The 27881-nt window shown below is 55.4% G+C and overlaps 1 protein-coding gene across 2 annotated transcripts; it reads left to right on the forward strand.

The window, feature by feature from the left end:
• The first annotated feature begins 272 nt into the window (after window positions 1-272).
• Window positions 273-27541, forward strand: PRR12 (proline rich 12). 2 transcript variants are annotated; one of them, XM_057535072.1, is made up of 14 exons: window positions 273-856; window positions 2376-2488; window positions 3458-3619; window positions 3704-7014; window positions 7508-8174; window positions 10124-10527; window positions 18498-18614; window positions 18860-18993; window positions 19292-19770; window positions 24042-24167; window positions 24266-24363; window positions 26052-26198; window positions 26302-26397; window positions 26560-27541. In XM_057535072.1, the coding sequence occupies exons 1-14, from the start codon at window positions 771-773 to the stop codon at window positions 26704-26706; spliced, it is 6087 nt and encodes a 2028-aa protein (XP_057391055.1). In that variant the 5' UTR covers window positions 273-770; the 3' UTR covers window positions 26707-27541. The 2 variants fall into 2 exon arrangements, with proteins under 2 accessions (XP_057391055.1, XP_057391056.1); XM_057535073.1 differs by having other exon boundaries at window positions 7529-8174.
• The last annotated feature ends 340 nt before the right edge of the window (window positions 27542-27881 follow it).

Consider the following 27881-nt stretch of genomic DNA (forward strand, 5'->3'; position numbering starts at 1 on the left):
CCCTTTGGAAAAGAGACCCAAAAGAGTGAAATAATGCAAAAAAAAACCCAACAAATAAACTGAACCGCGTACCCGGGCGCGTCTGCGCACGGCGGAGCTGGCTTTCTGTACAAACGCTGCGCCCTACACCCTCAGGCCCTGCTAACGCTCTGTCTGCCTCTCTCTCTCTCTCTCTCTCTCTTTTTTTTTGCATTTGCACGGGATTGTGGGAGGAAGCGGAGCACAGCCAGACACCCCGCCGCCCGCCCCCCCTTCCCCTCCCCCCTCCCCCAGCCGCCTTGTGCAAAGATGGCTGCACCGTGAGCGCAGAAGAGGAGGAGGCGGCGGCGGCGGCGGCGATAGAGCGAGCACCCAGCGCCCGCACCCACCCCGGGGCCGCCCGGGACGCCCCCTCCGGAGCGCGCGCCCCCCCTTGTCTCCTGCAAGCGCCGGGGCAAAGGCGGAGACAGCGGGGTCCCTCCTCCCCCCTCTTTCCCTCCAGGGGGAACCCCCCTTCCCCCCTCGTTGGCTCGTCGGCTGCACCCCCTCCCTTGCCCGCCCCTCCGCCCCTCCGCCCTCCGCCCCTCCGCCCCTGTCCCCTCCCTCCCCCGCCCGGGGCCTTCCCGGGCCTTCGGCGGCTGCAAAGAAAAAGAGAGAGAGAGAGAGAGAGAGAGGGAGAGAGGGAAGGGAAAAAAAAGCAACAGCGGAGGGAGCGGCGGCGGAGGAGAGCGCGCGCGCGCCCCCCTCCCTCCCTCCCTCCCCCTCCCCCCAATTTCCACCGCGGCCAATTCATGGACAGGAACTACCCCAGCGCCGGCTTCGGGGACCCGCTCGGCGCCGGGGCGGGATGGAGTTACGAGAGGTCAGCGAAAGCTAGGTAAGGAGCCGGGGGTGGCCTGGAGGAAGGGGCCAAGAGGTGGGGGCCCAGCCCGGCCGGGCCCGCCCGGCTACGCGTGCATCGCAAACTCCCCTCCGGCTTGCAAGGGAGCGGCCTTCCTCGGTTTGCAACGCCGCCGCCCCAGTTTGCAAATTGCAAACTCCGCCAAAGCCAGCTCCGGCATGCAAAGGGAGAGATGCCGCGGAAAAATGGGGGTGCAAAACAATTTCAGACGGAAAGGCCTTGGGAAGGTGGGAGGGACTGGCGAAGCAAGGCCTGGATTTCCCCCCATCCTTGGATTCCCGGTTTGCTGACCCCTCCCCCTCGCGCCTTAGGTTCTGCTCTTGCAAAGGTGGGAAGGAAAAGAGAATTAGAACACAGACCTGGGGGGCGCGGCCCCCCCTCAGGTCCTATTGTTACGGGACTGCGCGAGGCCGCGCTACTCGGGGGGCCCCCCCAGAAATTCCGCGCCCTGAGTGGGCACGGGGCCCCGCCCCCTTCCTAAGCTGGGGTTCTGTGTGTGCAAGGTGGGGGTCCTGGCATCTGAGACACGCCCCCTTGAGCTCCCCCACCCCCCAAAGACAGAATCCTAGTTGATGGCGAGGAGTGGAGTGTTTGACCTCTTGAGTCTGGGCCATGGTTTGGGGCCGTTGCACAGGAAGATTAGGCTATTTCCCGGGTGTGTGGTTGTGTGTGTGAGCGTGGGCCCAGTGCGTATGTAGCTGGCAGCCTTTTCACCTGCGAATCTGCCCCTTTCCTGCTGTTTGTGTCACACCCTCACTCTTCACCTGCCCCCGAATCCCCCTCCCCCTATACATCTGGGTTTCCCAGCTTGGCTGGGCATGACCCCACGTGTGTTAGTATTCTCCATGTGGGACTCCTCGCTCTGTATCTTTCCACACAAGTGAGTTGGATACTGGTTTGCACACATACCTGGCTTTGCATGCGCCCATGCATTTGAACCTCAACCCGGGGGGATGGACGGTGTTCATGTTCACACTTGTGCCTGGTACTTTGCAGGAGTCCTATCCTCTGCCCACCTCCCATCCCTGCCCTTTGGGGAGCAATCTGCCTCCTGCTCCCGACTCGGTTTGCACCATCCCGTGAGGTTCAGGGCCTCTGTGTTCCCATGTGTCTGAAGAAGAGGGGGCGTCCCTCAGGGATTGGCCCCAGGGCCTTGTGTCACCTGCGGGGTGGGGGCTGTGGAAGCAGGTCCACATTTTCAACTTAAGGCACTTTCTCTGGTTCTTCACCCTCTCTGTGTCCTCCCTGTGCATGTCTGTGTTTGTAAATGTGAGGCTATCTGGGCTGTATTCACTGGGGCTCGAGTGGGGACCATTTCTATAGCTCTTTAGTTGGGCACTCCGATTCCCTTGTCTTCTTTCTTTAGGGCCCAAGGTTCCTTAGGGTAACCCCCAGTCAGCTGGAAGAGTCTCCCAAACTCCCCAGGGGATTTGCTGAGTTCCCTTCTCCGAGGGTAGCTTCGGAGGATACCCTAACATTTCCTTCTTCTTCCCAGCTTGGTCTATGGCAGCTCCAGGACCTCGCACCCCGAGACGGACATCTTACACCGCCAGGCCTACGCGGCCCCCCACCCACTGCAAAGCTATGCCACCAACCACCACCCGGCAGGTACGGCCCCTGTCCCGCCCCGCCTGGCCCTCCCTCCAGAGCAGATGATTGGCTGCTGAAAGTTACAACCTTCCTAATTGGCTGTGCCCTCCGTTCTGGTCCGCCTCTTGCTACTTCTCCTCTGATTGGTTGTTCTGAGGCTGCTTAATTTCACGCCGGATTCGTCTGCCCCTGTTTCTGGCCCCGCCTCTTTTGTTCCAATTGGTCCCGTCGTCTCAGCCCCCAAATCCCACCTTCTCTTCCAGGCTTTTCCGCCTCTCCAGCCCACCCCAATCCCTTCCCTCTGGGTCTGCTCATCCTCTTGGTTCCCGGAATTCTTTCTTCCTGATTCCCTTTCTTCCTGATTGGCTCCGATTCTTTGGACCTCCCCTTTCTTCCTTAGATTTGCCCACTGCCTTATTCTTTTCCTGTGGCCCTGCCTCTAGTGCCTCGGATTGGTTCCCTTCCTTTGATCCTGCTGCTCTCCTTCCTAGATGGATCAGCAACGAGGCTGTTGTCCAGTTTGACCCTTGACCCTCTTGGTTGGCTCCTTCCCTTTATTCCTCTCTCTCTCTTTTTTTTTTAAATCTGGATCCTCTCACTTTGACTCAACTCCTTTTGACTTGTTCTCTGGTTCTTCTCAGTGGCTCTGGTCATCCCATCCCTTCCCCTTCCTTGCTAGAATTGCCTAATCCTTTGCCCTCCCTTGGACCATAAGGATGCTCTGTGTTTTGCTCCCATTTTTTTCATGTATGGATTTTTCTACTCCTTTGTCTACTTTTCCCCTTCTGGGCTCCCTGCCCTTATGATTGCATTGTACCCCATCCTGCTTATTGTTTCCTTAACTTGTCTCTGCCTCCTTTCTCTTCTTTGAATCTGCCCCTTCTCTCCAAGTTTCCTGACCCAAGTTGCCTTTGGCCTGCTCCTTTTCCTTTTCAACCTTGCCCTATCCCCCACCTAGCTGACTCTACCCCCCCCGACCCTCACCAGGCCTCTCTGGACTCTTCGACACCGGCCTCCATCACGCAGGCTCAGCAGGGCCCGACGCCTCCGTCATGAACCTCATCTCGGCCCTGGAGTCCCGGGGCCCCCAGCCTGGCCCCTCTGCCTCTTCTCTCCTCTCCCAATTCCGCAGTCCTTCCTGGCAAACAGGTAAGGCCATTGCCAGTCCAGGAGGGCCAGGGTGGGGCTGGCTTGTGGTCAACTCTGACCTGTGGTCTCCTCCCTCATCCCCAGCCATGCACACGCCAGGCCCCACGGAGCTCTTCATCTCAGGCGCCCTGCCGGGTTCCAGCACCTTTCCATCTTCCTCTGCCCTGTCGGCCTATCAGCACCCGGCTTCCTTTGGCAGCCGCCCCTTCCCAGTACCCTCTTCCCTCAGCCTCCAGGACCCCCCATTTAGTCCCCCAGCTAATGGGCTCTTGTCTCCTCATGACGTGCTGCACCTGAAGCCCTCGCAGGCACCCACGGTGCCCTCCTCGCTAGGCTTTGAGCGCCTGGCGGGGGGTGGTGTCCTGGGGCCCGCTGGTCTTGGCCCAGCCCAAACCCCTCCTTACCGCCCGGGCCCCCCAGATCCACCCCCACCTCCCCGCCACCTCCCAACTCAGTTCAACCTGCTGGCTTCCTCTTCCGCTGCTGCTGCCGCTGCCGCCGAGCAATCCTCTCCCCAGCTCTACAACTTCTCGGGTGCTGCCCCCGGCCCGCCGCCACCCGAGCGGGCCCTGCCCCGCCAGGACACCGTCATCAAGCACTACCAGCGGCCAGCCAGTGCCCAGCCCCCCCCGCCACCAGCCCATGCCCTCCAGCACTACCTGAGCTGCGGAGGGAGCTACGCCTCCATGGGCCACCGGGCCAACTTGGCCTGCAGCCCCCTGGGCGGTGGGGAGCCCTCCCCGGGCGGTGGCGAGCCTAGCAAGGCTGGGCCCAGTGGAGCCACGGCCGGGGCATCTGGCCGGGCTGCGGGCCCTGAGGCAGCTGGAGGAGGTGGGGCGGCGGGTGGCGGTGGAGGTTACCGCCCCATCATTCAGTCGCCTGGTTACAAGACGGGCAAAGGTGGTTATGGGGCAGCTGCGGGCGGTGCCAACAGGCCCCCACCACCCCGTTCGACTGCCACGCCCAAATGCCAGAGCCTGGGTGGGCCAGCAGCAGCCTACGCCACTGGCAAGGCCTCTGGGGCTGGGGGGGCGGGAGGCCAGGCCTATTCCCCTGGTCAGCCCCAAGGGCTTCTAGGACCCCAGGCCTATGGGCAAGGGTTTGGAGGGGGTCAAGCGCAGGACTTGAGCAAAGGCCCTAGCTACTCAGGGGGGCCCCAGCAGCCCCCTAGTGGTCCCCCGCCTCCTGGCCTAGCCACATGTCAGAGTTATTCCCCAGACCAGCTGCAGGGGCAGCTATATGGGGTGCAGGGTGAGCCGTACCCAGGGCCAGCTGCCCACTCCCAGGGGCTGCCCACAGCCAGCCCCTCGCTCAGCTACAGTACTGGCCATTCCCCAGCACTCTCGGGCCATGGAGGTGGTTGGGGGCCCAGCTCCCTGGGGGGCGGCGGAGAGGCCAGCCCTTCTCACATCATCCGCCCGCTGCAGTCGCCTCCGGCCCCTGGCCGCCCGCCTGGAGTCGGCTCTCCAGGAGCTCCTGGCAAATACCTAAGCTCTGTCCTGGCGTCAGCCCCATTCCTGGCACCCCCAGGAGCCGGCAGCTATGCCGCTGGAGCAGGTGGCTACAAGGGCAAGGGGGACGGCTCAGAGCTGCTGGCGGGCCCCGGAGGGCCTCCTGCTGAGCGCACCGAGGATGAAGAATTCCTCATCCAGCACCTCCTGCAGGCGCCCAGCCCCCCGAGGACCTCAGGGGCAGATGGCCTGGTGGGCGAAGATGGGGCGGCGGATGCCTCCAAGGGACTTGGGAGTGGCGGGGCTGGGGGTCCCCCGGGCACACCCTACGAGCTGGCCAAGGAAGACCCGCAGAGGTACCATCTGCAGAGCGTCATCCGTACCAGCGCCAGCCTTGACGAGGGTGCCACGGCGGCCCTGGAGCTGGGCCTGGGGAGGCTGAAGGAGAAGAAGAAAGGGCCAGAACGGGGTGGCGAGACCCCCGAGGGGCTGGCCACCTCAGTTGTCCACTATGGGGCAGGTGCCAAGGAGCTGGGGGCCTTCCTCCAAAAGAGCCCTCCACCCCCAACTCCCACGGCCCAGTCTGCCCAGCCTGCCCCCCACGGCCTCCTCCTAGAGGCCGGGGGCCCTGACCTCCCACTGGTGCTGCCTCCCCCTCCCCCCCAGCTGCTCCCCTCGGTCCTCAGCCATGCTCCCAGCCCCTCTTCCAGCGCTCCCAAAGTTGGCGTCCATCTCCTTGAGCCGGCCGCCCGTGATGGGGCACCCCAGCCGCCGCCGCCGCCCCCCCCACCTCCACCACCCATGCCCCTCCAGCTCGAGGCCCACCTCCGCGGCCATGGCCTGGAGCCGGGTGCCCCCAGCCCCCGCCTGCGACCCGAGGAGAGCCTGGAGCCACCCGGCACCATGCAAGAATTGCTCGGGGCCCTGGAGCCGCTGCCACCTGGGCCTGGTGACACTGGCGTGGGCCCACCTAACACCGAGGGCAAGGATCCCTCGGGGGCCTACCGCAGCCCTAGCCCGCAAGGCACCAAGGCCCCCCGCTTTGTGCCACTCACCTCCATCTGCTTCCCTGACTCCCTGCTGCAAGACGAGGAGCGCAGCTTCTTCCCCACCATGGAGGAGATGTTTGGCGGCGGCCCCGCAGATGACTATGGAAAGGCTGGGCCGCCCGAGGACGAGGGCGATCCCAAGGCGGGGCCTGGGCCACCTCCGGGCCCCCCTGCCTATGATCCCTATGGGCCCTACTGCCCTAGTCGGGCGTCTGGAGCCGGTCCCGAGACTCCGGGCCTGGGCCTGGACCCCAGCAAGCCGCCTGAGCTGCCCTCCACCGTCAACGCCGAGCCTCTGGGCCTGATCCAGAGTGGGCCCCACCAGGCGGCCCCCCCACCCCCGCCGCCCCCGCCCCCGCCGCCACCCCCTGCCTCGGAGCCCAAGGGAGGCCTGACCTCGCCCATCTTCTGCTCTACCAAGCCAAAGAAGCTGCTTAAGACGTCCTCCTTCCACCTGCTGCGGCGCCGTGACCCGCCTTTCCAGACGCCCAAGAAGCTGTATGCCCAGGAGTACGAGTTCGAGGCCGATGAGGACAAGGCCGACGTGCCCGCCGACATCCGCCTCAACCCCCGGCGCCTGCCTGACCTGGTGTCCAGCTGCCGCTCCCGTCCGGCTCTCTCACCGCTGGGCGACATTGACTTCTGTCCACCCAACCCTGGCCCCGATGGCCCCCGGCGCCGTGGCCGCAAGCCCACCAAGGCCAAGCGTGATGGGCCGCCCCGGCCCCGGGGGAGACCCCGAATTCGCCCACTGGAGGTCCCCACCACTGCTGGGCCAGCCTTGGCCTCCACACCTACTGATGGGGCCAAGAAACCCCGGGGCCGGGGCCGGGGCCGAGGCAGGAAGGCCGAGGAGGCCGGGGGCACTCGGCTGGAGCCCCTGAAACCACTGAAGGTGAGGGGGAGTGAAACCCCGACGCCTGAGAGTTGGGACCACATTTGAGGTTCTTGGGCATGGTAGGGGATGTGGTTTATCTTCCTAACACCCACGAGGAAATGAATCCGAGGGCTGGAATTCCAGGGTTCCAATGTTGTAGAGGTCTGAGAATTGAAACTCTTGTGTCTAGAGGGAGGTGGGGGGTTAGCGCTTGTATTCTTAGGTTCGAGATCCTGCAGGACTATTGATCAGGGGTCCTAGATTCCTGGGTCTTGTGGGAGGAGGGTCTGTGAGTAATGAGGGAGGGACCCCAGTCCTGTCATTCTGGAATCTGAGTAGAGGGGTCCGCAGGCATGAATTCTAGGATTCTACAGGCTGACACTCTGAGAATTTGCACTTTAGGGTCTTAACTGGGGAGAGGTCTGGGGCCCCAGACCCCTGGGTCTGAGGGAGGAGGGGGCTTGGGGCCCTGGGCTTGTGGGCCCTGACTCCCCACTGCCCCCATATCTAGATCAAGCTGTCTGTGCCCAAGGCCGGCGAGGGTCTGGGAGCATCATCGGGCGATGCCGTGTCAGGAGCTGACCACAACAGCCTGGACTCCAGCCTCACTCGGGAGAAGATCGAGGCCAAGATCAAGGAGGTGGAGGAGAAGCAGCCCGAGATGAAGTCCGGCTTCATGGCCTCGTTCCTGGACTTTCTCAAGTCAGGCAAGCGCCATCCACCGCTCTACCAGGCCGGCCTGACACCCCCGCTCAGCCCCCCCAAGAGCGTGCCGCCCTCCGTGCCGGCCCGGGGCCTGCCTCCCCAGCCCCCCGCCGCGCCTGCCGTGCCACAGCCCCCACCCGCCGGCGCCTTCGGGCTGGGGGGTGCTCTGGAGGCCGCCGAGAGCGAGGGGTTGGGGCTCGGCTGCCCTTCGCCCTGCAAGCGGCTGGATGAGGAGCTGAAACGGAACCTCGAGACCCTGCCCTCCTTCTCGTCGGACGAGGAAGACTCTGTCGCCAAGAACCGGGACCTGCAGGAGAGCATCTCCTCGGCCATCTCCGCCCTCGACGACCCGCCGCTGGCCGGGCCTAAGGACACCTCCACCACGGACGGGCCCCCCTTGGCTACTGAGGCTGCAGTCCCCGGGCCACCCCCTCTCCCGGGGCTCCCCAGTGCCAGCAGCAGTGGCACGCCTGGTGAGCTCTGGGAAGATGGTCTGGGGGCGGGGCAGGGGTTTCCCGACATTCAGGTCACCAGGTCTGGTTGTGTAGATCAGGCACTGATCACAGTACAGATGATTGATAGAGATTTGCCTGTTTACGAGGGTAACCTCCTACTTGAGGGCAAGCCTTTTGAGGAGGGGGCGTCTTTTTCTAATCCGCCCACAGGTGCTAAGGGGACTAGCAGGGGCGCCAAGGTGGGCAGTGGAGAACACTGGGGGACAGGGCAGGCTATAAGTGATGGGGGCAGGTGGGTGACAGGGACGGAGAGAGCTTTTAAAACTGATGGGGGACATGGGACCTGAGAAAGGCTCTAGGAGTTAGGGATGTGTAATAAAGGACAGAAAAGGGTCTGGGAGGTAGAGAGAGACTTGGGAGGGTTGTTTAAAGAGAAACGTATCAACAATGACTAGTCAGATCTCGGGGGGGGGCCATCGGAAAAGTCTTGGGGTACAGTCAAGTCTGGATGGCGTTCTGTCCTGAGAGGGGGGTTGGACAAAATTTGAGGGGCTTTGATGGGGGGGAACAGAGGCACTGGGGGAAGAAAGAGGTGGCGTTTGGAGGAAGGCATTTGGAGCAGTTAATGAGGCGGCTTGGGAGCTCACAGGAGTCTTAAGGAATGAAGTCTTCTGAAAGGTGGTTGAAAGATGGGCAATGGGGAGTGAGACAGTGAGAGGCCGAAGGGAAGCATCAGGGAAGAGATGAGAAACGCGAGGGTGCTAAGCAGAGTCCCTGGATCTGCCGTAACGGGGAGTGCCTGGATCTGCCGTAACGGGGAGTGCCTGGATCTGCCGTAACGGCAGAGAGCATCGGGGGGAGAGGGAGCCTTGGAAGGGTCAGGAAGGCTCATAGCTTGGAAGGACCCAGGGATGGAGCAAAAGCAGTCGGAGGAGTCAGAAGATCTCGAGGCGTTAGAGGAGGAATGTTACAGAATCTCACAGGGAGTTAGCGGGAAGGAGAGGGTATTGCCATTCCCGAGAGTGGAGAGCAGGCTGAGGAAAGGAAAGGGGAGAGCTTGGGTGGAGGAGTTTGAGACCTCTGAGCAGGAAAAGAGGAGGTAGAAGCGCACAGAAGGAGTGGTTGAGGAATTGGGAGGAACATTGAGGAATGGAAGGTAAGCGTCAGACTGGGGCTCCAAAGCAACAAAGAGACGTTTCAGGACTAAAATGGACATTGTGGTTGGGAGAGAATTTCAGGGGCTCAGAGTAGCCACTGGGGCTGGGAAGGGGTCTCAGGGAGGGGAGTCAGGTGTGGCACAGTGGTGACTGGGGAGCTGAGTGGCAATAAGGGGCAGAGGGGCTGTTGGCACAGGGAGGGACATTCAGGGACAAGAGAAGAGGTGCTGGGATGGTGAATGGTATTTGGGGACTAGGAGTTAGGGCAGGGCCAGGAGCTTTGTAGGGACTAGACTGGGGGGCGGAGGGGGGTGTTGATGGGACCAGAGAGGCCTCCTGGCCATTGTGGTGGGGACACTGAGCAATGGTACTGGGGCACAGAACTGCACTAAGACACAAAGGGGGTCTTTGGAGGCTGAGGAAAGATGGGGAGGACCAGAGCGGCATGTCTGGGTAGGAAAGTTTATTAGGACCTTGGAGAGGAAGTTAAAGGGTCCTGGGCTTCTGGTAGGTGTCTGGGGACAGGGGTGGGTATTGAAGGTCAGGGAGGGGTCAGACAGGAGCTTTGCAGGAAGAGGAAGGTCAGCAGAAGAGGAATAAAAAGTGGAGATGGAGGGGGATTGAGGGCAGAGATGGATGCTAGGTGAAGAGCTCAGTTTGGTCAGGAGGGATGTTGGGATGCAGGGCGGGAAGAGGGCTGTGTTGAGACCCCCCAGACTAGGCTGGGAGGCCTTTCACTGGTAGCAGATAACAGGTCTGGCGGGGCGGGGTTGAGCGGGGCTCCAGCCCTGATGCCTGTCTCGCCCCCAGAGCCCCCACTGCTGGAGGAGAAGCCCCCGCCCTCGCCGCCCCCCGCCCCGACGCCCCAGCCGCCGCCCCCGCCGCCGGCCCTGCCCTCGCCGCCCCCTCTGGTGGCCCCCACGCCCAGCTCGCCGCCCCCACCGCCCGTGCCAGTCCCACCGGCCCTGCCCTCGCCGCCCGCCCCGCCGCCCCTGCCCACCGCCGCCCCTGCCCCCCCTCCGGAGGAGCCTGCCGCCCCGTCCCCCGACGACCCCGAGCCACCGGACGCCCGGCCCCTGCACCTGGCCAAGAAGCAGGAGACCGCGGCCGTGTGCGGCGAAACGGACGAGGAGGCTGGCGAGAGCGGCGGGGAGGGCATCTTCCGGGAGCGCGACGAGTTCGTCATCCGCGCCGAGGACATCCCTTCCCTCAAGGTGAGTCTCCTGTCGTGTCGGACAACTGGGCCCAACGCTTTGGTCACTGGAGCGTTTATCGAGCGCCTGTTGGATGACAGGCCCGGTGCTGGGGCCTGCAGGTACAGTGATGGCTGAGGCAGCCCATCTGATCCTCCTGAGTTGACAGTCATGGGGCTGATAGAGGAGGCCAGCTGGACCCCTGCAGAGGACTTGCACGCTTCTGAGATGTTATTTGGGTGTATGTGTGTGTCACCGATAAATAAGGTAAACCCATTGTTAGCATTTATTGCAGATATTTTTGCTGTGGGTGCTAGGGTTATACTAAGGGACAAAGCTGATGAGGAGGGCCTGATCTTAGGGAGCTTCTAACACAAGCCAAGGGATGCTTTAAAGGCAACTTGTGCCTTGTAGGTGGAAAGCTGAGGTATTGATGTGACATACCTATAAAAAGGCACACATGCAACGTGCAGATGTAGTAGCCAGTGGTTTGGGAATGCTTGTGTGTCAGGCCACATCTTAAATACTTTATGTTGGGACTTCCCTAGCGGTCCAGTGGTTAAGAATCTGCGCTTCCACTGCAGGGGACATGGGTTCGATCCCTGGTCAGGGAGGGAACTAAGATCCTTCATGCCATGTGGTGTGGCCGAAAAAAACCAAACCCTTTTTGTACACCAGTGCATTTACTACTTCCTGTTATTCTACACAGGGGTGGGCACACTATGCCCCCCCTGCCCCCCCCAAATCCAGCCCCCTGCCTGTTCTTATAAATAAAGTTTTATTGGCACATAGCCCCACCCACTCATTTACATATTAGCTATGGCTGCTTTCCCCGTCCACTAGCAGAGTGGGGTAGTTGCAACAGAGCTTAGCTGATCCACAAAGCCAAAAATATTTCTTGTCTGTCCTGTTATGGAAAAAGTGTAGTGACCTTTGCTGTACTTTGTTCATTGGACAGGTAGTTGGATCAGAGGGTTAATATAAGTGCTTGACAAGGGTAGGTGACATCAGACGCCTGTGTAGTGTTTCTCACAGAGCATGAGGTAGAGCGAGTACTCGGTAGGTCAGCAAGCCATTATCACCTTGATGGTGACCCCAAGGGCTAAGGCCATTCTTCGTGTTACTGTCACGGACTGGGTAGCAACTATGGGGCAGGAACCATGTTTGGTCTTGGATGTATGTTAACACGTTTAATTTCTTTCTTTTTTTAAAGATTTTTTTCTTTTTTTTTTTTTTTGACGTGGACCATTTTTTAATTTATTTTATTTATTTTTGGCTGCATTGGGTCTTTGCTGCTGCGCGCGCGGGCCTTCTCTAGTTGTGGCGAGCGGGGGCTGCTCTTCGTTGCGGTGCGCAGGCTTCTCATTGCGGTGGCTTCTCTTGTTGCGGAGCACAGGCTCTAGAGCACAGGCTCAACAGTTGTGGCGCATGGGCTTAGTTGCTCCGCGGCATGTGGGATCTTCCTGGACCAGGGCTCGAACCCGTGTCCCTTGCATTGGCAGGCAGATTCTTAACCACTGTGCCACCAGGGAAGCCCTAATGTGTTTAATTTCATCTTGGGTGTTGTTTCTTCTGAGTTACAGATGGAGAAATTGTAGGGTGAATTCATTATAAGGATAGTACATATTATTATACTTTTCTTTTGGCCGTAGCTCGCAGCTCGTGGGATCTTAGTTCTCCAACCAGGGATTGAACCCAGGACCATGGCAGCAAGAGTGCCAAGTCCTAACCACTGGACCGCCAGGAAATTCCCTATTATACTTCATTATTAAGTGTGTTTTGGGAGAGGAACTTAGTGTGCTTTTTCCTATGTTATTTTCAATCTATTTTTTAAAAAATATTTATTTATTTATTTATTTATTATTTGGCTGCGCCAGGTCTTAGTTGCGGCACGCAGGATCTTCGTTGTGGCATGCGGGATCTTTTTTTTAGTTGCGGCATGTGGGCTCTTAGTTGTGGCATGTGGGATCTAGTTCCCTGACCAGGGATCGAACCTGGGCCCCCTGCATTGGGAGCACGGAGTCTTAACCACTGGACCACCCGGGAAGTCCTTTCAATCTATTTTATTGTGGGAAAAGTAGAGCAAATACAGTAACGGGGCTGTGTGTATCCATCACTCAGCTTCCACCGTTATCACCTCCTGGTTGGTTCTGCTTGCTTTCCACCCTGCCACATTCTACCCTGTCCACCCCAGCTCACCAATCCCAGACTGTATCTTCTCATTGTTACTTTGTCATCTTCTCAGTATGATATATGATACAAGAGAACATTCACAAGAGATACGTAAGTTGTCAAAGCAGGATGGTAGAGTGAAGGCTTACTTCTCCACTCCTCAGCCAGCTACCAGAACAGTCCCAATGCCTTGCGTCTCAGTATCCCTCCCTGGCCAGTCCTCCCATCTCCCTCGTAGTTGTACTCACTCTGCTAGTGCCCTGTGTACATTATTTCATTTTAACTTCAAGACTTCTGAGGCTCTTTGGCCATCAGTCTGGGACAGGCGAGGGAGGTGTCAAAGGAACAGCAGTGACAGGAACGGCTACCAGCTCTCAGGGGATGGGATTTGGGGCACATCACATTCAGAATTTAGTTTAATTTTGGTAACCGATACATGTCACGAAGTTTATCAATTTAACTATTTTTAAGTGTACAGTTCAGTGGCATTAAGTATATTCACTTTGTTGTGCAAACTTTCGCCACCACCTGTAAGTTTTATCTTTGTAATCTTCTTTCTTTATAGGGATTACTATCCCCCTTTTACAGGGAAGGAAACTGAGGCTCAGAGGATTAAAGTGGGCTTTCCAGGCTTTCACAGCTTGGGACCCACACCCAGTTCTACTGGCCCTGGGAGCCCACGCTCTCAGCACCAGAGTCAACCACTCTCTGTGTATATTCTACCAAACATTGATAGTGCTGCTGGGCGCCCAGCACTGGGCCAAATGAACAGGGCTCTGGGGTGGGGACCCTGACCGTCCCCAGTTTACGGATGAGGAAGTTCACGTTCAGGGAGAGGGAATCATTTGGCTGGTGGGTGCCAAGCCGGGATTAGAGCCAGGGCCATCTGATACCACCTCCCAGCTGGCATGGGGCAGGGGAGGGGGCCAGGCAAGGACTCAGATGCTTAAAATACAACACGAGTATGTGTTCTGATGGGGGACTCACAGCCCCAGGATTGAGCCACTCAGGCAGATGAGGACTCATTCGTGTGTCAGGAGTCAGGGCAGGCTGGCAGCATGGTCATTCAGGGCCCAGCTTTGGCGTTAATCTGATTGCCTTGAATCTCTGCCACTTCCGAGCTGGACTAGTGTTGACCCTTCCTGAGCCTCAGTTTCCTCATCTGTAAAATGGGGGCTGATGCTGTTAGTACCCCCTTCGTACAACGTGAGCACTCAGGCTTTACGGCTTGTCCAGTACTCTGACTGTGGGTGGCACGCCGAAAGTGCCCTATAAACTTTGTTTCTATTATTCAGTGATCTTGGGCAGATCTCTAGTGCAGAGTTGGGCAGACTTTTTTTTTTGTAAAGGGCCAGATGGTAAATATTTTAGGCTTTGCAAGCTACGTACGGTCTCTATCATGTATTCTTGGGTTTTTGTTTTTTGTTTTGTTTTTCTTTTTCACACTCCTTTAGAAATGTAGAAACCATTCTTAGCTCATAGTTCTATAAAAATGGGCCACGGGTCATAGTTTGTTCTAGAACAGTGGCAGCCCGATAGAAATATCGTATGAGCCATGTACAGCATTTTAAACGTTCTTGCATCCACACTTTTGAAAAGTTAAAAGATGAGTGAGGTTAGTTGTAAGGATGTATTTTCTTTAACTCAACATGTCTAAAATGTCATTTTAACATGTGGTCAATATAGGGAAAGTTAATGAGATGTTTTATGTTCTCTCTTGCTTACCGAGTCTTTGAAATCCAGTGTGTATTTTACACTCATAGAACACGTTGATGCAAATGAGCTGCGTTTTAAATGCTCAAGAGGCACATATGGGGAGGGGCTGCTGAATTGGACAGTGTAGCGTTAGCCCCTTCTCTGCTTCAGCCTCCCCACCTGTAAAATGGGAGTGATAATATTAACTCCCAGTCCTTGGAGATGTTGAGGGTTTATCAGGATGTAAATTCTGAGCATATAAGTTTGTTGGATGGAGAAAAGTATGGGGAGAGCGGGTCACGCAGAGAGAACAGTCTGTGCAAAAGCCCTGTGGTGAGGCATGTTTATGTGATGGGTAGGGAGAGATGCAAGGGGTTGAGTGACTGACAGCGAGTGCCGAGGCTGGGAAGGTGGGCAGGGTCCAGATCATCCTGTGGTGAGATCAGTGGGTGCCTGCTTGAGAATCTGCTCTGGGTTGTCTGGCAGCTTCGAGGGCCCTGGCCAGCAGGGAGGTGGCTGGGGAAGTGTGCAATCCTGATGACAGTCTGTCCACTGCCTTAGTTCTGTTACACTGACTCCCCTGTGTCTGATCCTGCAGCCTTCTCCTTAACACCAGGCTGGGTGCTTCTAGCTTACTTACTCACATCCTGCTACTTACTGCCCTTGTCTCAGCTTGTCACAGTTCAGATTCCCAGAAGAGAATCTGATTGGCCCAGCACAGCATTTTGGGTCAGGATGGGGTTCGTGTTATGACTGTTGATTGGCCACCCCTTGTCTGGTCTCCTCCAATCAGCTGTGGTTTCCACTGAATGGGTGTTATGGGTGGGGCAACTTCCCACCAAGTGGAAGTGGGTGTGGTCAGTGACATGATTGACATGAGGAGAGGCAAGCAAGACATGGCTTTGGGACTAAGTGACCCTGGTTGGGGAGCAGGCAAGGATGATGATGCCATGGCCTGATGACTGGGGGATAGCGGGGATCCTGGGAGGAAGAGTGGTTTGGGGAAAGAAGCCAAGCCCAATTGGGATGTGGTGAGTCAAGGGCCCCACGTCCAGCTAGAGAAACAACTGGATCCTTAGAGGAGGAAGATCGGCAGTGGGAAGAGACAGAGGAGGGGGTTGCCTCCCCTGGCTGGGGGAGGGGGTGCTCTGATGGATTTTTCAGAAACTTCTGAGAACTGGAACAGGGAACATTATATCCACAGTGAGAGGGAAAAAGACACCCCTAGTGGGGAGCCGCCCTGCATGTGCAGAAACCTGGAGGTCAGAAAGTCTGGGGCTTGTCTGCTGAGCTTTGAGGGCCTGGATGACCTGCTGGGCAGGGGTAAGAGAAAGGAAAGGAGACTGAGGCAAAGTCTCTATGCCAGGTTGTAGAATCTGCATTGGGGGCCCTGGAAGGTTTTGGAGCAGGACAGGATGTAAATGAGCTTTTCAGTCCTTGAAAAGGATTTGAAACGGACTTTTCAATCCTTGGGCCTCTGACCTGGCTCCCTGAGGAGCCAGGAGGGAGGATTGAGAACCATGGTATCCTGGAGGAAGGCACTTGGGATTGACATGCCCATATCCCTGTCTAATCCTGCCTCACTCTTGTCCAATGGAATTTCAGCCAAGAACTTTTCTGGACCTCATTTTCATCAGGTTATTCTAACTCCTTCTTTCTGTTCCCCTGGGTGATCTGCAGGATATGAAAAAGCATTTGACCAAAAACCAAGAATAGATAGCCAGTACTTGGCACTCAGGCTCCAGTGCTGCAGCTGCTGCCAGTGGCAGACATCACTAATTGATCCCAGAACTTGCTCCTGCTGAGCCTAGTGCTCAGGGCAGCCATGATCAGTCAGTTGGAGTTATCTGAATCCTGTTTATCACTTGACTATGGATTCTTTATTTTACTTATTTATTTTTTAAAAATATTTATTTATTTATTTACTCTTGGCTGCGTCGGGTCTTAGTTGCGGCATGCAGGATCTTTCGTTACGGCGCACAGACTCCTCTCTAGTTGTGGTGTGCGGGCTCAGTAGTTGTGGCATGCGGGCTTAGTTGCCCCGCAGCATGTGGGATCTTAATTCCTCTACCAGGGATCGAACCTGCATCCCCCCTGCACTGGAAGGCAGATTCTTAACCACTGGACCACCAGGGAAGTCCCAACTATGGATTCTTTAAATGCAAAGGCTTGTCCCTCATTCATCTCTGGGTTATCACAAAGCTCAGTGCATATTTCCCACTATGTTCTTATTATTTACTTATCTGTGCCTGTCAGTTGCTTTTTTTCTAGAGCCACAGCTGTCACACACTTTACCTGGCAGTCCCTGGTCATCACCCAACCCCCCCCCACGGAAGATACAGTCCTTCCAGGACTCATTTAGGTATCACTTCTTCGAGGAAGCATTCTTGGATTCAGATTGAGTCCAGAGTCCTTCTTCTAGGCTTCTGGGGCACCTGCTGTTAGCACATTTATTACTTGTGCTGTTATTTTTTTGTGCCCGTGTCTGGTCCCCTGCTAGTCCCCTTACTCCCTGAGATCAGATGCTGGGTCTGACATCCTTTGGTTCCCAGTGCCCAGCTGGGGCACACAAGCCTTGGGGTGGGGATGGGGGTCTGAGTGTGCTGGGGGGAGTGGAGATCGGGGAGCCTTTGTGTCACTGTGCTGCCCTGTTGTGGACAGGCTGATGAAATAAATGGTCTCAGGTAACCCATCACCTGTTTATTCTTAGCACAAGCCACAACCTCACCCTGTTCTGTTTATTTGCTTGTCTGTCTTATTACCTCTGTAATGAAGACCCCAAGAAAGGCTTTGTCGATCTCGTTCACCACCAAACTGTGATGCCCAACACTGTATCTAGAAGATGGTGGGTGGATGAGTGCTCAGATTTTGTCATTTCTTTGAGTCATGCGGATGGCTTGTACCATCACACTGTATAGCTGTAATAACTAAAACCTTGTAGCCCAGGATGAATGGCCTATTTGCAGCAACATGGATGGACCTAGAGATTATCATACTAAGTGAAGTAAGTCAGAAAGAGGAAGATAAATGCCATATGATATCACTTATATCTGGAATCTAAAATACGACCCAAGTGAACATATCCACGAAACAGAAACAGACTCACAGACATAGAGAACAGACTTGCGGTTGCCAAGGGCGAGGAGGGGCTGGGGAGGGAAGGATTGGGAGTTTGGGATTAGCAGATGCAAATTAGTATATACAGGATGGATAAACAACAGGTCTATACTGTATACTATACTATACTATATTATATAGCACAGGGAACTATAGTCAATATCCTGTGATAAACAATACTGGAAAAAAATATGAAAAAGAATATATATACGTATAACTGAGTCATTTTGCTATACAGCAGAAATTAACACAACAATCAACTATACTTCAGTAAAATTTAAAAAACAACAACAACAACAACAACAACAGCATGAACGGCCTGATTGAGAGTATAGACGGTTCCCTGATGGTTCAGTTTAGGATTTTTAAACTTCATCACGGTGCAAAAGCAAGACGCATTTGAATTTTGAGTTTTGTTCTTTTCCTGGGCTAGTGATATGCGCTACGATACTCTCTTGTGACGCTGGGCACTGGCAGCGAGCAGCAAGCCACCAGCTCCTGGTCAGCCATGCAGTTAATCGCAAGGGTAAACAACTGATACACTTCCAACCCTCCTGTCCCCAGACAACCATTCTGTTTTTGACTTTCAGTACAGTATTCAATAAGTTACACGAGATGCTCCATACTTTATTATAAGATAGGCTTTGTCTTAGATGACTTTGCCCAACTGCAGGCTAATGTAAGTGTTCTGAGCACGTTTAAGGTAGGCTGGGCTAAGCTATGATGTCTTTAGGGGTATTCAGTGCACTTTCGATTTAGGATATGTTCAACTTACGATGGGTTTATTGGGACGGAACCCCATGGTAAGTTGGGGAAGCTTTGCATCCCCAAATCTAAGAACCTCAGACAGCCAGAAGATACCTGTCAGCTGGAAGTCTGCTGATGCTTGTTAATGATGATGCCTTTTCTCTAAGCGGGTGTAGAGGGAGGACAGAGGGCCAGGAATTGGGGTTGGGAAGGGCAGGAATGGGGGTTGACCCTGCCGGCCTTCCTGTGCCCCTCCTCAGCTGGCGTTGCAGACGGGGCGCGAGCCTCCACCCATCTGGCGAGTCCAGAAGGCACTGCTGCAGAAATTCACTCCGGAGATCAAGGATGGGCAGCGGCAGTTTTGTGCCACCAGTAATGTGAGCCTGCAGAGGGGAGCGAGGGCTTGAGGGGCCCTGGGTGAGGTGTGTGGAAGCCGCTGTCCCCCTCACACGATTCTGATTCACCTTGGGTCCAAGATGTGTCCAGATGGGGGGTCTCCACCTCCCGGCAGGCTCCGGGTGGCCGCCGTGGTGGGCCAGGGCAGGGGTTGGGAGTCTTGGGTGTTGGGCTGCCTAGCTGGGGCGGAAGAAGGAGTTCCTCATGTGCTTCTTTTCCTCCGTAGTATTTGGGGTATTTTGGGGACGCCAAAAACCGGTACCAGCGCCTTTACGTCAAGTTTCTGGAAAACGTCAACAAGAAGGATTACGTGAGGGTCTGTGCTCGGAAACCCTGGCACCGGCCCCCAGTGCCTGTCAGGTACCGTGGGGGCCAGGGGTCAGGTGGTGGGCAGGGCCAACAGGCATGGGGTGAATCATACAAGGAAATTTACATAACATAAAAACCATTTTAAAGTACACAATGCTTAGAAACAGAGCTGGGGAGGGGGTGCAGAGACCCAGAGAGTGGGGCCCCCAGAGGGAGGGGGACAGAGACCAGCTCAGCAAAATTCTGTGCTTAGAGCTGTGGGCTAGGCGGCGGGGGCGGGGGTACCCCAAGGAGGAGAATTTGGGTTTCAGGGGGTGCTGACTGCAGTCCCATCTATGTCCCCTTCCAGACGCTCTGGGCAGGCCAAGGGCCCCGCGTCTGCCGGGGGCAGCTCCGCACCTCCCCCCAAGGCCCTGGCACCACCTCCTAAGCCCGAGACCCCTGATAAGACGACATCCGAGAAGCCCCCAGAGCAGACGCCCGAGACGGCCGTGCCTGAGCCCCCTGCCCCTGAGAAGCCATCCCTGCCTCGGCCCATGGAGAAGGAGAAAGAGAAGGAGAAAGAGAGGGCAACGCGTGGGGAACGGCCGCTGCGGGGTGAGCGGGGCACGGGCGGCCGGCAGATTCGGCCAGATCGGAGCCTCACCACGGGACAGCCCGCCACCTCCCGGCTGCCCAAGTCCCGGCCCACCAAGGTGAAGGCTGAGCCGCCCCCCAAGAAGAGGAAGAAGTGGCTGAAGGAGGCGGCAGGCAACGCCTCGGTGGGCGGGGGCCCACCAGGCAGCTCCTCGGACTCAGAGTCATCCCCCGGGGCGCCCAGTGAGGATGGTAAGGCCATCGGCAGCCGTAGGGCTGGTGGTAGGGAGGCAACTCTGGCTTTCAGAAGGAGGCATTGGGTGGGGGCTATCCAGAGGGCTCCAGGTAGCATCAGCAAACAGTCACAGTAGTAATAAGTAAGTTAGAAATAATAGCAGTAACTAACAGCTATAGGGCACCTAACCACGTGACAGGCTGTCTTGTAAGTTCTTCATAGAAGTTAACTTGTTTGAGTTTTTCACTGTGGTCCTAGGAAGTAGATACCAATATTATCCTCAGATACAGGTGAGGAGACTAAGACACCAAGAGAGTGCAGCACAACTGGGACGTGACATCCCACCTGAGTTGGAATGCAGCCAGTGGAGCATCGGGCTCTGTTCTTCAACACTGCGCTGTTTTGTCTCAGAATAGGCAGTTTCTGAGGGCTGAGGAGGATTGGGGACCAGCATCAATCATGGGGACCCAGACATAGTGGTGTTCCCTGTGACTCCCTGGGTGACTCCAGGAAAGGGGCAACACCTCTTTGCACCTCAGTGACCTCACCTGTAAAATGGGTTAATAATAAAGTAAAAATGGGTATTCACAGAAAAGCACATAGGAGGGTACTCGCCTGTAGTGGGCAGCAGGTGGGAGCTCCATTGCTTAGAATGATGTCTGGTTTATGATGACAATAACAACAAAAAAAATATATGTACACATATGTAAAATAAATATAACAGCTTACTTTTGTTGAGTGCTTACTAAGTGCCAGGCATCACTTTAAGCATGTTACACATTGGCTTATTTTATCTTTACATAAACCCTGTGAGGTAGATGCTGTAAAATTATCCTCATTTTATTTTTTATTATATTTTTCGGGGTTTTTTGTTTTTTATTTTATTTGTTTATTTTTTATCCTCATTTTAAAGATGAGAAATCTGAGGCCCTGGGAGGTGACATGACTTGCTCAAGGTCACATACTCTTTCAGGTGTAGTGCAGGGATAGCTGTTGTAACAGAGGCTAGTCAAATGAGAGAGTTGGAATTATCTTTTCATCAAAGCCCTGGTGAAGTTGGGAAGTTCTGATTAAGTGCCAGATCTGGGAATGGCCCACATCCTATCTTCTCTTATCCCATTGGCCAGAACTAGTCAACTGGCCACAGCTAACTGCAAGGGAGCCTGGGAAATGTAGTCTTTTAACTGGGCATTTGGCTCAATCTGGCCAGGTGGAAGCAGTTAAAGCTGAGTCAGGGCAAGATGCTGGCAAGGGAGGAGCTTTACAAAAGGCCCAGATTTGCAGGTTCTTTTTCTTTTTTCTTAAACAAGTTTATAGATCTAATTCACATACCATGTAGCTCACCTAATTTTAACCTATAATTCTCTGGCTTTTAGTATAGTCAGAGTTGTGCATCTACCTGGCAGTCAAGTTTAGAACATTTTCATCACCCCAAAAGGAAACCCTGCTTCCTTTGGCCATCACTCCCCTTTCTCCCCACCCTTATCCCTAAGCAACAGTAATTTACTATTTCTATAGATTTGACTATTCTGGACATTTCATGTAAGGGATATCATACGTACAGTGTGCAGTCCTTTGGAACTGGCATCTTTGCTTAGCATAATGTTTTTGAGGTTCATCCATGTTGTGGTGTGTATCAGTACTTCATTCTTTTTTTTCTCTAATTGAAGTATAGTTGATTTACATTATTATATTAGTTTCAGGTGTACAACATAGTGATTCAATATATTTATAGATTATACTCCATTTAAAGTTCTTATAAAATATTGGCTATGTTTCCTGTGCTGTACAATATATTCTTGTAGCTTACTTAATTATTATACATAGTTGTTTGCAGTACTTCATTCCTTTTTATGGCTGAATACTATTCCATTGCTTGGATATGCCACATTTTGTTTATCCATGGACTAGCTTGATGGACATTTGGGTTGTCTCCACTTTTTTGGCTGATGCTGCTATGAACATATGTGGACAGCCCAGAATTTTCTGAGCCTATGAAATGGGAGAAACTTAACTCTGCACTCTTAGGGAAGCAATTCCCCCACCAAGGAGCAGTATCTTTCTTTGGGCCTGGGTCTCTCTCTGTTCACCCCATTTGACCAGGAGCCCCTCCTGGGCAGGATGAGCCTGACTCAACATCTGGATGCCCTGAAGTTTCTGCCCAGACCAGGAGGCCTCAGAACCAGCCCTTCTGCTGGTCCAAGACTGGTGATCCTCCATGTGCTAGAAGCTGATGTCTCTCCTTTCTTAGATGCACAATGAAAGTTCTAGAAAGAGGCTGCAGTGATGTTCCCTCTCCCCCTTCCTTTAGTCCACTCTCATCTGGCTTCCTCAGCCCCTTTCTGCAGGTGTTAATTGAGCACATACTATGTGCCATGAACTGAGGGTTCCAGCAGTAAACAGAAAAGACAAAAACATGTATCCTCGTGGGAGCTTACAGTCTCAGCGGGGGAGTCGATCAGATAAATATGTTATGTAATAGAACACGAAACAATATGAAAAATCATCAGTGTAAGGCTGGATCAGATTAAAGGCAGTAGAGAAAAATAAATCCGGTAAAGAGGATCCAGGCAGGATCCTGGGTGATATTTGGGGGGGGGGGGAAGGGGGAGTTGCAGAAGGCTTCTGGAAGTGACATTGGAGCAGAGATCCGAATGCAACAGGGTTGGGGTGGTGTGACTTTGGGAGAGAGAACATTATGGACTGGATGTGTCTGAGGATCAGGAAAGAGGCCAGCAGCTGGAGGAAGTGAGGGCAGAGAAGGAACAGGACCACATCTTGGAGAGACAAGGGTCCTGGGGCTTTGTGGCCCCACTGGCAGGATTTTATCAAGAGTGAGACAGGAGCCTTAGGAGGGTTCAGGCAGAGGCTTGATGGGATCTGACTCCCATGGCTAAATGGTCACTCTGGCCTCTTGAAACAGCTGTTAGCAAGGACCGTCCATGTGGGTAAATCAAGTGGACATTTCTCGTGCCTTTTCCTAAGGGGTGTTTTGGGGTCTCCCCACACGTGGCCCTCCTGCTTCTCTTTTCTCCCTGATGCTCTTTCTTGAGTTTCTGGTGGCTGTCCCTCCAGTCCCGTCCTTGGAGAATTCCCTGGTGGTCCAGTAGTTGGAACTCAGTGCTTTCACTGCCAGGGCCTGGGTTTGATCCCTGGTCAGGGTACTAAGATCCCCCAAGCCATGCGGCACGGACCAAAAAAAAAAAAAAAAAAAGAGTCCCGTCCTTGGCCTCATTGCTTGGCGTTCCGTATCTCTCACTTGGCAAGCTCCCACAACTTCCGTGAGCCTCAGACTCATTTCTTCTCCCTGCCACCTTCCAGGCCTACCCCCCAGCAACCCCCTCCTTCCAGACCCCACCGAGCTGGTCCTAGTTTCTCTATCTCAGACACAGCCCCACTGGCAACCAAGTCACCAGGCCAGACCCTCCAGGCACCTCCCTCATCTCTGCTGCAAGGAAGCCCCCAGCCCTATCCCTCTGGCCCTGACTTCCCCCATCCTCTCTGCTCTTTCCCACAGCCCTAGCTCAGATGCTGGCCCTCCTGCCCCTCAATCTCTGTATCCTGATCCTCCAGCCCTGGGCCAGCCTCATCCTTTCTCATCTGGTCCATTGCCCTGGCCTCTGGTCTCATCCCTCCGATCCATCCCCTGGCCTTGGCGTGGTCTCTCTCCACTTACCTTCGCCCGTCCCTGCTCATAGCTCTCCCATGGCTCCCTAGTACCCCTCCCTAAAAAAGGCCCTCCCCTTTCTACCTCATCTCAGAGGCCCCACATGGTCTGGCCTGCCCTGACTTGTGCAGTCTCAGCTGCCATCTCCTTCCTCAGTCTTGCCTTTTGTGACCTGATCTCTCAGACCTGATTCACTGGTTTGGAAACCAGCTCATCTCTCGGACTTGATTCACTGGTTTGGAAACCAACTCTGATCTCTCAGACTTGATTCACTGTTTTGGAAACCAACTCTGCTGCTTCTTTAGACTTTACTGAAGCTACACTGAACTAGTCAAACACAATGGTCACCGGCCTGGAATACTCTTTCCTATCACTCAAGGCTCAGCGTGTGTGTGACTTTTAATAGCCTTCCCTGACTTGCCAGGCTGAGCTCATTACGGTACCTATGATTCACCGTTAGAGTATATTGTCCTGGTGTTGGAGAGTCTTCCCCAGTGGACGTGGACCTCACTGAGGGTAGGGATTTCTCTCCTGGTCCCTGGGGCTTAGAATACCGTCTGCCACACAGGCGGCCTTGGAGGAAGTTGGAATGATGGGCCATGTCTCCCTTTTTTCCCCCAGAGCGGGCAGTACCCGGGCGTCTGCTGAAGACCCGGGCGATGCGGGAGATGTACCGGAGCTACGTGGAGATGCTGGTGAGCACGGCACTCGACCCGGATATGATTCAGGCCCTGGAGGACACACATGGTGAGCAGAGGCCTGGGGGCCCAGAGCCCCCTACCCCTCCTTTGCCTCCCATACATCGTGGGGCTGCATCTCTTCTGACACCCCGTCTTGCCTTTCAGACGAGCTGTACCTCCCGCCCATGCGGAAGATTGATGGCCTCCTGAATGAGCACAAGAAGAAAGTCCTAAAGCGGCTGTCGCTGAGCCCAGCCCTGCAGGTGCTTGGGGGGGCTTGGCCTGCGGCGTCTGGGGCCCAGAGCTCAGGCACAGAGGAGACACGTGCATGTCAGCCACTGCGCTGGTCCCCAGAGCATCAGGCCCTGGAGGGGCGATCGTTGGAAGGGTCGGGCTTGGCCAGGAGAATAGTGGAGGCCGGGCTGTCTGGAGGGAGTCTCTGGGTTCCCAGCAGTCCTGCAAGCACAGATGGAGGTGAGCTGGGATGGCGTGGCGGGGTCATTGGCAAGGTCTGGGATGGGCTGCTAGGCAGGCCCAGCAGAGCGTGGTTGTGGAGTACAAGTTTGGGGACAAAAGGTGGACTAGGGCCTGGACCCAGGGCTCGCTCTGGGGCAGAGCGTTGAGTGGATTTTTTTTTTTTTAGAATAGAGGTTTTTTTTTTTAAATAAATTTATTTATTTTATTTATTTATTTTTGGCTGTGTTGGGTCTTCGTTGCTGCACGCAGGCTTTCTCTAGTTGCGGCGAGCTGGGGCTACTCTTCGTTGTGGCGCGCGGGCTTCTCATTGCGGTGGCTTCTCTTGTTGCAGAGCACGGGCTCTAGGTGCACGGGCTTCAGTAGTTGTGGCGCGTGGGCTCGGTAGTTGTGGCTTGCGGGCTCTAGAGCGCAGGCTCAGTAGTTGTGGCGCACAGGCTTAGTTGCTCTGCGGCATGTGGGATCTTTCCGGACCAGGGCTCAAACCCGTGTCCCCTGCATTGGCAGGTGGATTCTTAACCACTGCGCCACCAGGGAAGTCCCCGTTGAGTGGATTCTGATGGCTTCTCTGTCGACGTAATTCAGGCTCTTCGAATCTCAGGCTCGAATCCGAAGTCATCTATGTAATTTCCCTTCTGGGATGGGATATAACGGTGGCTCCGAGAATTCTGGGAGAGAACATTAATTTGGTTTTGAGAATTCTGATGGGGATGTTAATGTGGTGCTGAGAACCGGGGGGTAAAATGTTAGGATGGCTCAGAATTCTGGAATGGATTTTAGGCCAGCTCTGAAAATTCTTGCTGGGATGTTAGTCTGACTATGAAAACATGGGGTAAAACGTTAATCTGGTTCTGGAACTCTTCATGGGATGTTAGGCTGTCTCTGAGAATCTTGGGATTGACTGTTCATCTGGCTTTGAGATGGGGGATAGGATATTACGCTGGAGTTAGGAATTCCACTGTAATGGGAATTCCCTGGTGGTCCAGTGGTTAGGACTCCGCACTTTCAATGCCGAGGGCGTGGGTTCGATCCCTGGTCGGTGAACTAGGATCCCACAAGCCGCGTCGTGCGCCACCCCCCCCCCCAAAAAAATGAATTCCACTGTAGAACATTAGGATAGGTCTGAGCATTATGGGGTGGAATATGAGTCTGATATAATTCTGGGATGGACGTTAGCCAGGCTCTAGGGATTCTGGATTTCAGGCTGACTCTTAGAATTTTTGTAGGATGTGATGGTGGCTCTAGAATCCTGGGCAGGATGTTAGGTGTCTCGGAGAATCCTGACATTATAAGGGTCACCAGACAGACCTAGGCTTCCACTGTCCTTTGAGGAAACCGACACTCCCAAGTGTCTTTCCTGATCTGCAGTTTCCTGGGGGAAACTGAGGCATCTGATCACTCAGGATCTGAGAACTGGGGGGTGGGTCTGGGGTGTGCGGGTCCAGGGAGGTCCCCCTGACCCCTCGGATTCCCGCAGGACGCCCTGCACACGTTCCCCCAGCTGCAAGTGGAGCAGAGTGGGGAGGGTTCCCCTGAGGAGGGGGCCGTGCGTCTGCGGCCGGCCGGGGAACCCTACAACCGCAAGACGCTCAGCAAGCTCAAGAGGAGCGTGGTCAGAGCCCAGGTGCGGCGGAGCCCGGGAGGGGCGGGGCCGGGGGCGGGGCGCGGGGTAGGGGCCTCCCGGCGCTGAGCAGGGTGGCTGAGGCTTCTCCGCTCCACCTGCCCAGGAGTTCAAGGTTGAGCTGGACAAGTCGGGATACTACACGCTCTACCACTCACTCCACCACTATAAGTACCACACCTTCCTGCGCTGCCGGGACCAGGTGAGCCCACCCACGCCCCGCACGGGTCACCCTGGGATTCAAGCCATCGCAGGCTCCCCCCTGGACCCGGGAGTGCAGCTCCCAGCCCCCCTCTCCCTGGGACACTGAGCCCTAGGCCCCCAGCCTCCTCCCACCCCAGCTCCATGTTTAACCCCCCTGCAGACCCTGGCCATCGAGGGCGGCGCTGAGGACCTGGGCCAAGAGGAGGTGGTCCAGCAGTGCATGCGGAACCAGCCATGGCTGGAACAGCTCTTTGACTCCTTCAGCGACCTGCTGGCCCAAGCACAGGCCCACAGCCGCTGCGGGTGACCCCACCCTGGCTTGGGGGGGCCACCTCCTCCATAAACCGAGAATTGGGACAGAACTGTGCCCTCAGGAGCTAACCCCTGGGCCCCGTCGCTGGGGTGGGGTGGGGGGGGTCATTGGTCAGGGTGTGTCCATGCTGCCCCCACAGGGCAGGGTTCAAAGTTCGACTCCCCCCATGTCCCAAGCCCTCTCCACTCCCTCCCATTCCTCCCGCTGTCCGGTGTACAGAGAAATTATTTATATATATGTATAAATGTCTATTTAGTAACGGTTTCCCTCCCCCACCTTGCCCCAATCCCCCCTCCATGGCATAGCCACAGCCCCCTCCACCTTGTACATAATGTATAGGAAAAGTCTATGTATGGTTGAGGGGGGCGGGGCGGCTTCGGAGAGCTGGGGGACCCCTTCCCCCCAATCCCCCCCTCACAGGCCAAGATCTTTGCTAAAGGCCATTCCCTCCCCAGGGCATTTGGTGTCGGGTGGGAGGGGGAAAACACATCTTATTAATTATTTTTAATCTTATTTATTGTACATACCTAGGGCGGGGGGCTGGGGAGGTGGAGGGGGGAGAAGGGTCCCCTCTCTTTGCCCCTCCCACTCCTTTTCTACTGCGATTTGTCTGTGTCTGCCCCCTCCCCCTGCCCCCATCCCATTGTCATCTGGATGTGGTTCTATTTTTTATCGGTCTCTTCTCCCCTCCTCCCTCTCTCTAACCCCTCTGCTCCCATCTCCCCACCACCCTTTGTCTCTTGCTCTTTCTTGGGCTTCTGTACAACTCAACTTGTATACACTGTGTACACACAACCAGCCAAACGAAAACCCGACGGCAAACACTTTATCGGCTGGCTGGAGTGCCTCTGTCCTGCGGCATGTTGGGGGGCCAGGGGGTGGCAGGGGTAGAAGGTCTGGATCTGGCATGTGGCTTTTCTGGAGCCCTGGGACATGGTTGGGCTGGGGTCATTGTATCCATTATGTCTTGCTGTGTAACAAATCAGCCCACCCCAAAACTTAATAACTTGAAAACAACAAACATTTATCATCATAGGGTTTCTGAGGATCAGGAATTTGGGAGCAGATTAGCTGGGTGGTACTGGCCTGAGGTCAGTGGTGAGGGTGCAGTCATCATGGGTTTGACTGGGGTTGAAGGATCTACTTATCTACTTTTAAGGTGGCTCACT

Source organism: Balaenoptera acutorostrata, chromosome 19, assembly GCF_949987535.1.
Source record: "Balaenoptera acutorostrata chromosome 19, mBalAcu1.1, whole genome shotgun sequence".
NCBI classification, from domain to species: Eukaryota; Metazoa; Chordata; class Mammalia; order Artiodactyla; family Balaenopteridae; genus Balaenoptera; species Balaenoptera acutorostrata.

What these genes read in the sequence shown, in the direction of transcription:
- PRR12 (XM_057535072.1), top strand. Translation starts at nt 771, where the DNA reads ATGGACAGGAACTACCCCAGCGCCGGCTTCGGGGACCCGCTCGGCGCC. An exon ending in CGGCCCCCAGTGCCTGTCAG is followed by an intron (nt 18,994 to 19,291) that starts GTACCGTGGGGG and finishes GTCCCCTTCCAG; the next exon opens with ACGCTCTGGGCAGGCCAAGG. An exon ending in CGCTGAGCCCAGCCCTGCAG is followed by an intron (nt 24,364 to 26,051) that starts GTGCTTGGGGGG and finishes GGATTCCCGCAG; the next exon opens with GACGCCCTGCACACGTTCCC.